Source organism: Talpa occidentalis, unplaced genomic scaffold (genome assembly GCF_014898055.3).
Source record: "Talpa occidentalis isolate TD23 unplaced genomic scaffold, MPIMG_talOcc4v2.1 talOcc4.1340, whole genome shotgun sequence".
In the NCBI taxonomy this organism is placed as follows: domain Eukaryota; kingdom Metazoa; phylum Chordata; class Mammalia; order Eulipotyphla; family Talpidae; genus Talpa; species Talpa occidentalis.
The window spans coordinates 473-16,764 of record NW_023601368.1 but is presented as its reverse complement, the minus strand read 5'-3'; the positions used below and the strand labels follow the sequence as shown (position 1 = coordinate 16,764).

The following is a 16,292-nucleotide window of genomic DNA, read 5'->3' as shown; positions in this document are numbered from 1 at the left end:
TTTTCTTAATTTCAGAGTTGTAAAAGAATATAAATCTCTGGAAAAACATTATCATGAACACTGCAAAATACAGCTTTTTCTACATACTCTTCTTTACACCATTTTTTCTTTATAGCATTAGTTATTGTGTATTTGTTTACTTTGTCAGAGAGTAAGTTTGTGAGGACAGGTCATACTTCTTACCATATCTCCAATGCCTGACCCATAGTAGTATTTCAATAAAAACTTTTTTTTTATATCTAAAAGGGCAGGTTTATTATAAAAAGAGAGAGGAGTAAAGAACACTTGCACAGACTCAAGCAGGCAGAAAGAGCTGCCACTGAAAGGGACAGATTTGCTAAAAGAGACCCAGGAAGAAGGTTGGTGAAGAGTAACACTTGCATAGTCACAGGTGGGCAGGAGAGCTGCTGCCCAATAAAAACTTTTTAAGTGAAGAAGAGGAAAGTTCATGAAATAAACTATATGTAATGAGTATTAAATGCTATTGTTATTTACATCTTCTTGTTCTTTTTCTCTTCCAAGAAAAATAATGAAGAGATTATTGAAGAGAATTTTAATGTCAATTAAAATAATGAAGCAATAATGAAGAGATTTTTAATGTCAACTATTTTACCAGGTCTACTACAGAGACTGGCTATATAGCACATGGGTCAAATGTAGCCAGCAGCCTGTTTTAGTAAATAAAGTTTTACTAGAACACAGGTTCACTTATTCAGTTATGTATTTTCTGTGGTTGCTTTTATACTAAAATAGTAGAGTTGAGTGGTTATGACAGTCTAGATGGCCTAAAAAGAGTAAAATATTTTCTGTGTCTATAAAATAAGCCACTCTATTTTATACTATATTTATACAATGCTTGATTCCTAATCACACATATTTCCAAAATTATGAGAAATAAACCTCAAAAAAATCTTCAAAAAAAAAAAAAATGAAATGTTGGAAGTAACTTTTACCTTGTTGTAATTCTTGGCTAATTCCAACATCTCTTTTACCACTGATTCATTGTGTTTACAGTGCTCACTGTAGTCCTGAAGTGTCAAACCTTCCATCCAACTCTTCTTATGCAAATTTAGCAACATCTGAAAAATATAAAGAAAAAATATTTTCTTCACTTCTGTGAAGAAAAATCTTTACAGAAAATAACTGGAATTCATGGATTTAAGTTTGTTAACTTAAACTCTAATACAAATTCTCCAAAATGTATATGAATATAATAACCTAAAGAGTACTCTAACCCCATGGCCTTTGCATTTGCTGTCCTTTTGCCTGAAAAGCTATTTTCCTAATTTTATATATAAGGTTTACCATCCTTGAGACAGATGAATTCCCTCACCATGCTACACAAAAATATCTTTCTTCCTCTAACCTACTTACTATTATTTTTAGATAGTAGTAAATATCTGAATTTTTTCCTTGATTATGCCATTTATCTCTCACTAACAAGAAGTCAATAAGGACCTTGACTTATTTCAAGATTGCTGATCTAGATTCTAGAACAGTACCTAGTCATAGCAGACTCAATAACTATCTGTTGAAAGAAGGAATGACTGAAACTACAGTGTTATATATAGGATCTCTTTTACAGTTCATACAGTCCAGGTTTCAAATGCCAAAATAAGGTGGTAAATGCCCCATTTACAAAATTACTGTGTTGATCAATCTTTCTGAACCTCAGTGTACATATCTATAAATTGAGGACTTACATTGAATAATTTATAAGTTTCTTTCAAACTCTAATATTCCACCTATAATTTAAAAAATTAAAACTTCTTTATTATCAGAACGAAAAGTCATGAAACTGGTAAGGAAAGCACAAATTCCTTTAGTTTGCAATCACATCAGTAAACTGGGATCATGTCCTAAAAATGATCATGGAATTAAACACCTTAGTTCATTTTTTCTCCAACTGGCCTCCTTGTTCTGAGTATTTATATTTCTATGTTCATAAGCTTTCCAGTTTAGAGTCTTCAGACAGTTTTTCTTAAAGTCTTACTCTACAAATGTTCTTCAGTTGAGAACTTTATTTAAGAAAACTGTTTAGAGGTTTGCAGCTACATGAAGTAGAATTCAATAATTCTTCAATTATTGAAGAATAGGCTTCATGTGATCAAAATCACTTATAAAATTTCAAGACATGAAAACTCCAGGATTCCTCATCTTCCCTCCTAGGGTCCATGGGCACAAGAGGAGTTTGCAAAAAAGTTGGAAAAATCCTGCCAGTTTCTCTGATTGCTTTCCTTTTTCTCTACAAATAGGTCCTTGAAAATATAGCCTTGGAAAATTTTGGTATAACCGCAACTATCCATGCAAAAAAGCTACCTGATTAGATTTTAAATCTAATTAGATGCTGATTAGATTTTTTTCTACCACTTCAAAAGCAAACAAAGAAGTTTCCACAGAACAGCAGGATATCCCAATATGCCTGCACAAGGATTCCACTGGGACTTAAGGTAAAGCTTTGTGTTAAGTATACAGGTTGGTGGGATAATAGTAAAGGCAGGACTTTGAGTTCTAAGAAAACTTTAGGAGCTACTAGGAACATAAACTTAACATTAATATAAGTGTTTACATATGTGTATTTTGTTTGTTTGTTTTTAATGCCAAGGATGGTAGAGAAGCTTATGGAGTACTTAAATCAAAAAAAGGGAGAAGAGAAAGTTGATGTAATGTGCTGGATATTTCCAAACAGTTGAGTATCAGACTCATAAAATATTTACATATCTAAATGAATTTTCATGGCATGTACCTATTCTACATAAAATTTAGTGTTGAAAATGTACTTCAAGCAATCAATTAAACCTACCATACCAGATACAAACTTTGAGACATAAGCAAGCAGCTGAAGAAAAGTTTAAGGCTCTGAGTCTTTTCTCAGGCAAAGGGGAACTGATCCCCTGCAGCACTGAGGCTCTTTGGATGAGTTTAGATGGGTGGCTACCCTATTGAAACAGTGGTTTATCAAACTTAAAAAATCCCCAACAAATCAGAATTCTTCTTTCCAAGAAAATCTCACCTCCCTTTGCCCCACTAATATATGAATGAAATTAAAAATGAAACTGATCTGGGGCCTCCCCTGGTGGCGCAGCAGTTGAGCGCTGGGCTGCCAAGCTGCCTGCAGCCTCGACAGCGCCGGTTTGACCCCTGGGTGCCGGGGCAGGGTCCCACATGGCATGACAGACCTCTCCTGCCGGCACCCGCTGCTCCCCTCAGCAGTGTATTTCGTCAGTCTGCCCGTTCTGTTCCCTGCTCTGGCTCTGGTGGATTCTCTCACCCTCCTGTGCTTCTGACTGTGCCCAGTGCTTGTGTAAATAAATAAATAAATAAATCTTAAAAAAAAAAAAAAAAAAAGAAAAAAAAGAAACTAATCTGGTTGAAAGAGAGGGTAGATGTGGAGAGCTCAGCTTACTCAATGACCTACTTACCATATGCACTAGAATCCCTTTCTAAAGCACCGCTGTGAAAATACATTTTCAACTAGTAAGAAAATTGTTAATTACTAACTACTTTAACAAGTTTGAACTTGAGATTACAGTTAGGAACCAAATCTTTCTGGATGTCAATAGTATTGTGTTAAAAAAAAGTTTTTTAGAGTCTTTCTCAGAGAAATGCAAGAAACTAATTTGAAGGATTACTAGCTATAATAATAATAAAAAAAAGTAATTCAGGTTGTACTGCAAAATCAAATAGGCAGACTTAACTATTAGGTATAAGAAAATGAAATATTTTCAAGAGAAAATTAAATATTAAGTGAGATAAAAATGGTATTTGAAATAATACTAAAACTGTAGGAACAAAAGAATACTAATCCACCAAGATTCTAGTTTTAAAATGAATCAAATTTAAAAACTGCCAAGTAGAAAACAGGCTAAGAATCTAGCTCTAAATATCTGAAAACCCCATTTAGGGGTTTCCTTTTGATGCACCTTTAGTTTACCCTAGGAAAAACACAACATATTTTTTTAAAAGTAACATATAATTATAATCTGATTTATTCCTCTTAAATTTGGAAAACTATTTAATGATTTAGTTACAAAGGATCATTTTATTGGAGAAGATGAATTAATTAGAAAAAATATCACAGAACGGAGAGATTTTATAACATCATAAAACCAAATTGGAGTTGTTTCCTACTTCCTCTTCTTGATTCAACATCCACGTGTTCAATAAAATATTTAATTTTAATGCTGCAATTCATCAGGAATGAAAAAGCATTTGAAATATATCTATGATAAGACAATTCAAATTCAAATGTAACAGCCAATAATTTAAATGGTTTGAAAAAGATATTTTCCTACTCTAAAATTAAAATTTTAACTTACCTTCTGTTCAAGTTCATTTTTCCGATAGTTAATAGTAATGGAGTAATAATGTCTGTTTAGTCCATGAATTAAGGCCTGTATTGACAAATGATAAGGAAAAGAACATATTAATATGTCTCATCTAATAAGATAAATAGAACTATTGGAAACTTAATATATACTATAGACCTTTACCATTTAAAAAAAAAAGTATTTAGTATTAAAAATACGAAATAAATACTAAATTACTTTTTTCATAGTTACAAATTTAGAAATGGGTTTAGGGGTACTGGTCACACATTCTTCAAGGTGTTACACAAAACAGCACATATTCAATGGTTTCAGTAGCCTTGCTCAGAGATAAGGTTTGATTCCATCATAATCTAAATTATATTCATAATTTATAAATAGTATATAATTTATTAAGTAGAATATTAGGATATATATGAGGCTTTTTGTTATTTCAAAAGACAAGTATAAAAAGACATAAAAATCACTTATTTCTTCACATATAACATTAATCTGGGGTTTCCCATTTTTCTTGTTTTTTTAAGATTTATTTATTTATTTACTGCTTTTATTTTTTAAGAGATTTATTTATTTATGATACAAGATCTGGGGTACAAGACAGTGGTGTGGAGGGTGAGAGGATTCACCAGAGACAGAGCAGGGAACAGAACAGGCAGATGGACTGAAGTACACTGCTGAGGGGAGCAGCAGGAGAGTCAGGAGAGGTCTGTCATGCCATGTGGGTTGCTCCCTGGCGGCCGGGGATCAAACTCAAGCTGCAGAGGCTGCGGACAGCTTCATAGATTGCATCTTAACCCCTTGTGCTACAAGAACTGGGGTGTAGGGGTGTGGGAGGCCAGGGGATGAGTGAGAAGATTCACCAGAAACAGAGTAAGGAGCAGAACAGGCAGATCGACTGAAATACACTGCTGAAGGGAGAAGCGGACAAGCAGAAGATGTCTACTACACCATGTGGGTTAGCTCCTTGGTCAGCTGGGGATGGAACTCATGCTGCAGTGGCTGGCAAAAGCTTGATAGTGCTGTGTCTTTAACCCCTGTGCCACTAAGAAGGCCCCTTAATTCAGTTTTAATAGATTCAAATAATTGTGTCTGTATATGTTTCCAAATTAATAAAGCAGAGTTTGTTCTTTACTAGTTCTGTTTAGTTCATGCTCTCACTAGTCAGAATTTTTTCCAATGCACTTTTTCTCCAAAATAAGTAGGCAAATTGGGCCTCCCCGGTGGCGCAGCGGTTGAGCGCTGGGTTGCGAAGCTGCCCGCAGCCTCTGCAGCGCCGGTTCGATTCCCGGCTGCTCCCCGGCCACCGGAGGAGGGTCCCACATGGCGCGCAGACCCCTCCTGCCGCCCGCTGCTCCCCTCAGCAGTGTACTTCGGTCCTTCTGCCTGCTCTGCTCCCCTCTCTGGCTCTGGTGAATTCTCTCACCCTCCTGCGCTTCTGACTGTCCCCAGTGCATGTATAAACAAAACAAACGAACAAACAAACAAATAAATAAATAAAACATGCCTCTATAAAAAAAAAAAAAAAAAAAAAAAAAAATAAATAAAACAAAATAAGTAGGCAAATTATGATAGAAATAACAGGACTTCTGTGCTCACCTTTATGCATATTAAAAAGTGCATTCTCTGGGTGAAAGACTTAGAAAAAAAGCACTGGGTCCTTCAGAAATAGCCTATCTGAAGAATGGCGCTTAGGCTAGATTTCAGGTACCAACTGTCCTCTCATCCAAGTGCATTTGTGCAATGCCTTAACTACTCAGAGATAGTACAATAAAGTTATTTAAAACTATAGTAATTAAATACAGAAGTTAGCCAATGGGCCCACAGACAGGCACACATTTTGGAGATTAACTGTCATAGTGAAATATAGTTTGATATCTGAAGGCACTACCTACTTGATTTCCAATGATACTATTTAGATGAAAGAAGTAAAAAAGAGGTAGCATGAAAGATGAGCAGGTAAAATGTTAACCAAACAAATATGTTTCAATCAAATGATATCCTCAAGCATTGTCTTTCTATTTCACTCACTTACATGCTGTGTACTCTAAGTGCATTCACCCAGATCATAATTGGCCATGTGTAATCCTCCTTCCACACGAGCCCAAAAATACAGCCATTTTTTAGTTCAGTGAATAATAAATTATCGAAATTAACCCATCTAATTGACAGTGAATTACAAGTGTGACAAATACTAGTTTTTTTTTTCAAGCAGGAAACTAATTTTCTGAAAGGGTCAAAATGCAAATTAAACAAAATATACCAACAAAAGCCATGATATGTCAGGCAAATGAAAGAGAACATATAGCCAGGAAATTTTTTAAAACAGCAATACATAACTTTGAAATTTACACTTAACAAACATGTTGCAGTTAGGAAAATTTAATAAGCATGTCTTGATTAAAACATGGTATGTTCCTGAATTCATTCATTAAGTGCTTCCCTGAAATGTGCAATAGTTTTTCATAGAAGCATTATTAATGGTTCTATTCTATAATATTATATACATTAGATTAAATAAGGTTTCATTGGTTAACCTGAGAAGCTAGACATCTTTTTCAGCACTATTTTGAGAACAAGACATTTTGGATTTACTAACAGCACTTAGCTCATTTGCTTCTTGGATATCCTGACCTCTTTGTTCTCTGTTCAAAGCCTGCCAACTTTTCAAAACAGGAAGCAGATCTGCTTAAGTGGTACTCAGTATCAATCTAAGATACTATATATTCTACATGAAGACTGGTTTAGAAGAGAAACTAGATGAAGGGGAGTTTGAGAGACTGATGATTAACTTCCAGGTAATTTCTATTCTTTTCCAGTTAATCTTTAGAGTAGAGCTTTATAATTTTGCTGGTATGGCAAATTCTTTTTTTTTTTTTAAAATATTTTTTTTTTTTTTTTTTTATAGAGGCATGTTTTATTTATTATTTTATTTGTTTGTTTGTTTTGTTTTTACATGCACTGGGTACAGTCAGAAGCGCGGGAGGGTGAGAGAATTCACCAGAGCCAGAGTGGGGAGCAGAGCAGGCAGAAGGACTGAAGTACACTGCTGAGGGGAGCAGCGGGCGGCAGGAGAGGTCTGCGCGCCATGTGGGACCCTCCTCGGGTGGCCGGGGAGCAGCCGGGGATCGAACCGGCGCCGCAGAGGCTGCGGGCAGCTTCGCAACCCAGCGCTCAACCGCTGCGCCACCGGGGAGGCCCAGGTATGGCAAATTCTAAACAAGTATACAAATAAATTTCATTACCATTGAAATAAGACTCAAAATAAACCACCATTTTAATTATTTTATATTTCTGTGTCCATTCATCCATGTGAATTATTAAACTTATATGTCTTTGGAAGAAGAGGTACCTAAGCCCAATGAACTTTAAGATTAGACTGACCACCAGTGCAAAAATAATAGAGAGAAGAAAAATAATAAACTTAGAACTGCTGGGCATCTAAACAAAGTTGACTGAAACTACGAATAAAAATAAAGGCAGTTTTTGAGAGGCATCCGGCTACCAGGTTGGATGGAATCGTGTGGAACCATATTTTATTTAGGGGAGGCTGACAACAGTTCCTAAAATAAGCTTCTTTACTTATATGTCTTCCTATATAATGACTATGTCAGATAATAAAAAGCAACTAAAATCCACCCTACCCATACTTCCCTGATACTGCCTAGACTACTGAGAAGAGGTAATAAGTTATATCTATCTGCTAAAGAAAAACAGGCATATTATAATCCATAGTTTTAGAACTACATAATCACCGAGTCATAGGTTCTTAACAGGTTAAAAAGTTTCAAGCTCTTGAAAAAGTATGGCATGTTAATTTAGCTGTGAAGATCAAACTGTCTGCCTTAATTTTACATTGATAAGTAAAAATGTGGTGCTAAATAATATCCATTAAATCATTTGAAAATGAAGCTTACTGTATACAAACATAGTAACTAAAGAGCAAAATATGGTGCTATCCCATTTTGTCTAGAGTGGAAAACTGGGCTACAGAGGCAAAAATAGAGAAGAAAATTTTTGCTAAATACCAATTTTCACTTTTCTAATACTCAGTTGCAATACATATAGTATATATGCAAAAATTCATTAACTAAACTTCTAAACTATGAAACGAAGAGGAGCCCTAGTTACAAATACCAGCTCCTTCATTAACTCACCAGATAACCTAGGCAATTCAAACTTTGAGCCTCATTTTTGTCACCTATAAAATGAGCACAGTGTTTCCTTCCAGTGCAACTGTTTTTATAACTGGTCAATGCTTTTCAAATAGCTTAACTCTATTAGACAATGCAGTTGTACTTAGGACTATGCTCAAAGACTCACAGTGCTAGCACAATGGATATATGCACCATTATTTACTATATTTCCATGGTACTGACAACTAAATCTTCCCAGAACTCTGGCTTTTAATGGCCTGAAGTGTCACTGAACACTAAAAAGTTTTTAGTGTAATAGTTTAAAATTTTTAGTTTCTAAAATAAGTGCTTGTTACAGTCAAATGTTCCAAGCATAAAATAATATAGTCTCATATATTAACATAAAAGCATATAGTATAGGTATTATACTGTCCCAACTCTACTGGGATTATTAATGATTTCTCTTGTTTAAAATATGAAAGTTGGGCCTCCCCGGTGGCGCAGCGGTTGAGCACTGGGTTGCAAAGCTGCCCGCAGCCTCTGCAGCACCGGTTCGATCCCCGGCTGCCCTCCGGCCACCAGAGGAGGGTCCCACATGGCGCGCAGACCTCTCCTGCCACCCCCTGCTCCCCTCAGCAGTGTGCTTCGGTCCTTCTGCCTGCTCTGCTCCCCGCTCTGGCTCTGGTGAATTCTCTCACCCTCCGGCGTTTCTGGCTGTACCCAGTGCTTGTATAAATAAATAAAAATAAATCTTTAAAAATAAAATAAAATATGAAAGTTAATATAAACATTGTATATTAGCTTTGTCTTCTGATATAGACTTCAACATTGTTATTGGTGTTTTAAAATAACATCTGCTAGAAGCAATATATATTTTACTATAGGAAATTTAAGAAATATTGAGAAGGCAAAATCCATAAACCTACTATAATCCAAAGGTAATCAATACCAATTAGTTGGTGCAAATATACAGGCACAGTTTATAAATTATATATTTACAAAAAAAAGAAATGGTACATCCTATTTTATAATATTTCTAACATGTTTTGAACTTGCTTCAAATTATTAAATAGTAATCTAAATTGTAATAATGTTCCCCCATCATCTTAAGTATAACAGTGAAGAAATCAGTGTTTGAAAACCATCAGTGATCACCAGCATGAATGTTGACTGTTGCTGTCAGGTTTCTATCCTTGCTACTCCAAAGCTGATTTAGGAGCAAGGCCCTTAATGTGAGCCAATTTTCTTTCAAAATAAAAGGCGAGGTCTTTCTGAAAGGTTTCTAATCTCTGAGTTAAAGATTCTGCTAACACATACTACAATTCTAGTATGGATATTACCATTCATTTCAAGCTCTTCTGGTTTCCCTTCTTTCTAGCTTGTCTTAGAAAACTAAAAAATTTCTTTTAAGGTGTGGCTTTGCTCTCACACTTTTTGACTTGATCCCATTTGAATGCTTCAATATTGAAATTGTCTTAAAACTGTAAGGCACCCAGATAGATGTCATTCTGATGGGCGCTATATAAACTGTGAAATAAATATATTTACAGATCTTAATTGGAAGGCAAAACAAATTAAAATGAAAGGAAAAACAATGATGCTGTAGCTGTTACATATACAGGTCCTTTTAACTTGGGTTTGGAACCTGCTGCATAAGGTTCATCTTAAATTACAGACTGATATGGTAGGATTAAAAAAAATACCAACTGGACTGGTATAGAAAGAATCAGGTTTTAATATTGATTTTACTTATAATTCTAGGGTTAAAAACTTTAAATTTGAAAGATGAAATCTCCAACAGGTGGCTGTTGACTTGCAATTAGTAAAAACTTCTGGCAGAAATATACCATGCAGTAATCACAATGATCTTGGATTGTGAGATGCTACTTAACCTTTTGCAAAAAAATAATGAAGCAGTATGATGCTATGGGGGTTTATAAGGAAGGTCATTATCACAGGCTAAACAGGTCCAATAATATATTCTCTTGGAGCATGCAAGCATGGGCTTGCCTGTACCCAATCAAAAACACTGGTAGCTTATTTCATACTCATTATGTTTGGCAGTTTTTTCCTGACTTGTAAGAACATTTTTTCAAAAGAAACACACCTCAATCCTTTGAAACAAAACATTTCACTTTGATGAAGATTTCAGATGAGTGACTGCTGCAAAAGCCTCTAAAAATATAAAGTTACAAAAGTGTAACCAAGTCTTAACCAGAGGTAACTGTCAAAGCCACAACTCCCCAAAGACAACTGAATGACAGAGCAAGGTTTCAGAAGGGGAGCAGGAGTAGCTACTATAATGTCTTTGTCCTATGTGATCTATTTAACCAAACATGATATTTCTGTCCTTTTAATTAATCTTCAGAGAAGCAATTAACTACATAAACCGAGGTTGTGGTGCATTTAAAAACACATTTAAAATAATTTTTGTAGACAATAAAGATTTGTGTAAAAACAATGAGGCATGTGAATGATACAAAGAAAACATTAATCACTCAGGAGGATATTAAGTGTCTGAATAACTATAATAATGGTGGGTTGACATCAAGAGAAAGAACAAAAATAAACTCTAGTCAAAGGTAGTATATAGCTGTGTTTCAAAGGATTTGTTTTAAAGGTGGGAATTAGACAAAAAGAAGTAAAAACACTTAAGTATGACTTAGGAATTGTTTCTGGGGATTATATATCATATTTCCCATTACTTACCCCTGCTATCAGAAATGTCTACCAACCAATCCATGACAGCTAATGCATTCCACCTGAAACTCCTATTGGTCCTTTATTACAATGTTAACCATGCAAGGCTGTAAGTACTCTCAGCTACTATTATGTTCTCCAAAAGGGTGTCCTCAGTAACTGTTAGGAAAGTTTAATGACGCCACTAAAAACGATTATTTTCAATTTCACTAAAAACTGAATATTGCAACAATTTCCCCATAATCTTTTAAAGATAATTAAAAGATAACCTTTTAAAAACTAACTGCAAGCAAATTAAAATGCTAAGAATTAGATCTTAAAATGTCATTTATCACAGGCCTTTAAAAGTGACAGTTTTAATATGATCAAATATAAGCATTACCTGGATAGATGGCTTGTTTAAATGACCCAAATTTGAGGTTGTTTGTCTTGGTTCATGTCCTAAGACCATCATATTAGCATTGATCAATCTGAAGGCATCAATAACAACCTGTAAAAACAAGACGTTAAGTCAATTCTTTTAAAAAAAACAACTGATGATGCCAAGCAACAGTGGACAAGGCATGATCAACTTGCATCTGTTTCTGGCCTATTTCCAGAAAATCATTTAATTATAATATTAATAAAAAAGAACCTCCTGCTGACTGTGCCATCAGCACACCACCCTCTCTCTTGTAATGTAAGGTGACACCAATTATTGCAATTTTCATGAAGCAGTAAAGAAAATTATTAACTTTGCATCTTTATTATTGAAATACGTCATTACTAAACTTATTCCAAACAGCCTCCAATGATGTGCATGTTTGTCATCTAAATTTTACCTAATCAAAATGAATGACAAATAGAAACTAAAACTGAAAGTGAGCACAAGCTAAGGGACCACATCTAAAGCCCAGTCCTGTCACATCAATTATACCTCCACAGTACTTGAAATGACAACAAAATTACAACCAGCAAGGTACTTGCTCCACTATTCTTTTCTAGTCAGATACCTTTTACTTCTTGTGACTATAAAAGACTTTATACCTTGTCTGATGGCCTTAAATGTCCAAGCCACTGTCAAGTAAAGGAAGCACAACAGGAGAAAACCAAGGTCACCTGTACTTGAAACCAGGAATAAGGTATAGAATGACATGGTCCTAAGTTCACTGTAAATAAGTAACAATAGGTATCCTCTTTTTGCTAAATGTATTAATATTTCTTATAGTAAGACTTGAAAAACATACATGATACAAAACTACTAGCTCTTATATGTTAAAATATATTAATAAGAATCATACTATCCTAATGCTTATTTCTGTGCATTAAGCATATTTTAAAAAGATTTATTTATTTATGCATACAAGAACTGGGGTATAGGCCAGAGGTGTAGGGGGGTGACAGGATTCACCAGAGACAGAGTGGGGAACAGAACAGGCAGATTGACTGAAATACACCGCTGAGGGGAGCAGTGGGCAAGTCAGGAAAGGTCTGCCGTGCCATGTGGGTAGCTCCCTGGCCAGGGATCGAACTTGTGCTGCAGTGGCTATGGTGAGCTTCACAGGTTGCATCTTAACCCCTTGAGCTACTAGGGAGGCCCTGCATTAAGCATTTTAAAGGAACTTGTTTAAGCTTTCAAATGTTGGAAAATTTTACATTAAAGCACTGACTTTTGAAATAGAAATCTCTTTAATTAAATAAATTACCTAGGGCCTCCCTGGTGGCGCAAGGGTTAAGACGCAGCCTATAAAGTAGTCCTCAGCCTCTACAGCATGAGTTCGATCCCCGGCCGGCCAGGGAGCAATCCACATGGCGCAGCAGACCTCTCCTGACTCGCCTGCTGCTCCCCTCAGCAGTGTACTTTGGTCAATCTGCCTGTTCTGTTGCCCACTCTGTCTCTGGTGAATCCTCTCACCTCCCACACCTCTGGCTTGTACCCCAGCTCTTATATGCATAAATAAATAAATCTTTAAAAAAAATCTATTACCTAAGATAAATTCATTATATTCATCACATAAACTAATATTAAAATGGGAAACTAGAGAATTTCTAAATTTACCATTAAAAGTGAGATTTATCAATGATTTGTAGTTATTGTCAACTACATTATTTCTCATTTGTGTAACTACTGTTTGAGGGTTTACAAAATTAAAAAGTAAAATTTATTTTCAAGTTAAGCCAACTGAAATCTAATCAAGTCTGAAAATCTGTTTGTAGTATTACTCCATGCCATATGCTAATGGAGAAGATTTAAAGAGGAAAAAAAGAATTATTCTTTTTACAAGGCTACCAAGACGGGTCAACAGACCAAAGCATTATGATAAACAGAACAATCTAAGGATTTGGTGTGCTCTGGTAGGCCAAAATCACCAAAACCCAGCAACTCTGAAGTATGCTTTTATTTCTAACAATTTGAATTTCCCCCCAAAGATTTCTCCTGCCTCAAAATAAAACCAAGTCTCCCTAGGACATATAAGACTAAATAAGTTTGTGAAAACTTTCTCTTTTTATTCAATAGCTAGAATCTAGACTTAACTTTCACATTTAAATATAAATAAATATGGTCCAGGTTTCTACTTCTTGCTTATACTTAGTTTTTCCTAATCATATTTTTTTATAGAGAAATAATAAAAATAAGTAGTAATGAGAGATGCTTTAATCAGATAATATAATTTAAACAATAGTTTTTTGAAAATGTAGAAATAACATTTCCCAACATTTTCACTAAAAAAGCACATAAAATAAGGTAAAATTAAAATATAAACAAAAGAGGGAGAAGGTCACCATTTTAATAGATGACATATAACTTAGATATATTACAGAATTAAGAATTTCTGCCCCAATCATTAATGGTAAATATTGAAAAGCAAGCATCACTTTGATCCCATTGTTTTAAGAAAACTTTGATTGCATTTTAAGATTCCTATAAGATCATTTGTAGAAAGAAAACACTTTTATAAAATAAAAATTCCATTATAGAGTACTGCCTACATACTTTTTTTTACATGGGATGCATTCAAAATGAAACAGCAGACAGCTATTTTACATGCAAAAATCTCTGGAATATTATAAGCAGGTGTGAAACTTCATAAAACGAAAATACCAGTTAAATAAATATGATCTGTTAAAAACAAATCTGAAATAAAATATTTTTAATTCTAATTTAAAATTAAGGAAAATTCAAGGATTTAATATATTGTACAACTAATAAATGATGGCCTTTTTAAAATGCCATGCTTAGGTTGACAATTCCTGAGAAGCAATGTGATAGCCAATAGAAAATGAATACTTTAACCATACCAAGATTAAAGGAATTTGCTGCCATCACTATAGCAACTGTCTTAAGGAAACTAACTTGTTCAACAACCTGCAGGCCAAAATTAGATTTAGTATGCAATAATAATATAAATATGGCAATATACTCTACATTTTAATTTCTATACAATTTTATAATTGCTTTTTGCACTGTGAGAATAAGTAGGTTTCTCCTTTAAAACAACCTATCAAAATAGACTCATTAATGTCCAGTGCACTAATGAGCAATGGGTGAAGAAGGTGTTAATTATACCACAGTCAGATTCAAGAAAAAGCCCTAGTGAGCACTTGGAGGTGTGTATAAGCTGAATGCATTTCTCCATGTTTGTGTATTTATAGCATGATGCAATAGAATGACAGCAAAGTGGTCACTCCATGATTAAGAATGGAAATCCTAGATACAATATACTGAACAAAGAACCCCCAAGGATTAATTAAAGTATTGGAAAGGGAAAGGGAAAATAATAATTTTTGGAGCCACATGAATTTCCTTAACAATTTGTTGTAAACCAGTTTAGTTTATAGCTTCTAAACCCAAATAGTAATTTACCCAATTCAGTTTGTCTTATAAATGCAAATGTAACTTAGCCAAAAGAATGTACAAAAACTACCTTCTTAATTTGTAGTAACAAGAACTTCCAAGCTAAAGTATGAAGAATGTTTTCCAGAACTTGATGCTAGACTTTTATATTTCCTTTCATGCCGAAGTCCTACACACCACATTGAATCTTTATTCACTAGCCTGACCATTTAATTTTTTCTGGTACAAGTGCCTTGAGACTTTTCAGAGGTCACTGCAACAGTAGACAGCTTATAACAAAACCATTAGCAGTTTGGCTAGCTTAGGGAAACCTCTTACTTTCCTTTTTTGTTTATTATCACTGCATGAATCTGCAGCATATGATAGTTTATAATTTCTCAGGCTTGTTAAATTCATGTTAAAGGTCTGTTTTCTTGTTGAATAAATTTTGTTCATATAATGCTGCCTATTTCATACACTCAGTCTTTAATAGCACCTTTGGTCTATGCGCAACTCACAGATCAAAACAGAGGACTAAAATAGGGGTTGATGATGCTATTTACATGTGTGATTCCTGCTGTCTTCTTGTTAGTAGCTTTAATATAATAGAAGACCTTGTCTGTTTTGTAATTAACACATCTTTACTGGAGAGATATTTGGAAGTGATTGCTGTGAATATACTGGTTAGTAAAATAAACACAATCACACACCACTTTCTGTTATCAAAAATTTGTGAATTGTACACATTATACTCCAGATCAACAAACTGTGATATAACAGCCAAGTAGAAGACACATATTTATATAACCCTTTATTTTTCTGAAAATATGTATTCACTCTGACCTTGCAAATATAATTAGCTTGTGGGATGTGCAGATTTCAGTACCATGGTTGCTTTACTAATTGCAACTCTTGGAAATAGATACTAAATATTTGGAAGCTGCCAATACAAACAAAATAAAAACTGCATCTTTTTTGTACATCTGTCTTAGCTTATAAAAGCAAAATAGTTTTAAAAAACAATACTGTGTTCCATATTTATTCCAAGCACATTCAAGGGTCAAGGACCCATAATTTCATTTTCATAATGAATCTGATTTAAGACTCAAAACTACAATTATTTTCAAATCAGTTTAATCCATGATTTTTGGCTTCCTTCATGAGTACAGTAAATTTACTCAATATGCTATTTATTTTTAAATTCATGTTTTTGTATCAACTGCTAGGTGACTAAAAAGACTAGACTAAATTCCTAAAGTACCAATCTACAGTTTCTAATTTTTATAATTAAAAAGCTTTTATTTCTTTAAGTAAAAC

General features: G+C 34.4%; 1 protein-coding gene across 1 annotated transcript; it reads right to left on the bottom strand.

Annotated features, from left to right (window-relative positions):
• Nucleotides 1-848: 848 nt before the first annotated feature.
• On the bottom strand, nt 849-11,688 carry LOC119243951 (26S proteasome non-ATPase regulatory subunit 14-like). The gene is made up of 3 exons (XM_037509765.2): nt 11,544-11,688; nt 4,320-4,394; nt 849-1,079 (listed from the first exon to the last, which is right to left on the bottom strand). The coding sequence occupies exons 1-3, from the start codon at nt 11,613-11,615 to the stop codon at nt 864-866; spliced, it is 363 nt and encodes a 120-aa protein (XP_037365662.2). The 5' UTR covers nt 11,616-11,688; the 3' UTR covers nt 849-863.
• Between the last annotated feature and the right edge of the window lie 4,604 nt (nt 11,689-16,292).

Excerpts from the sequence above, each read along its gene's own strand:
- LOC119243951 (XM_037509765.2), bottom strand. The coding sequence starts at position 11,615 with ATGATGGTCTTAGGACATGAACCAAGACAAACAACCTCAAATTTGGGT. Across the intron at positions 4,395-11,543 it reads TAAACAAGCCATCTATCCAG|GCCTTAATTCATGGACTAAA; the intron begins GTAATGCTTATA and ends TTGTCAATACAG. Across the intron at positions 1,080-4,319 it reads AAAATGAACTTGAACAGAAG|ATGTTGCTAAATTTGCATAA; the intron begins GTAAGTTAAAAT and ends TATATTTTTCAG.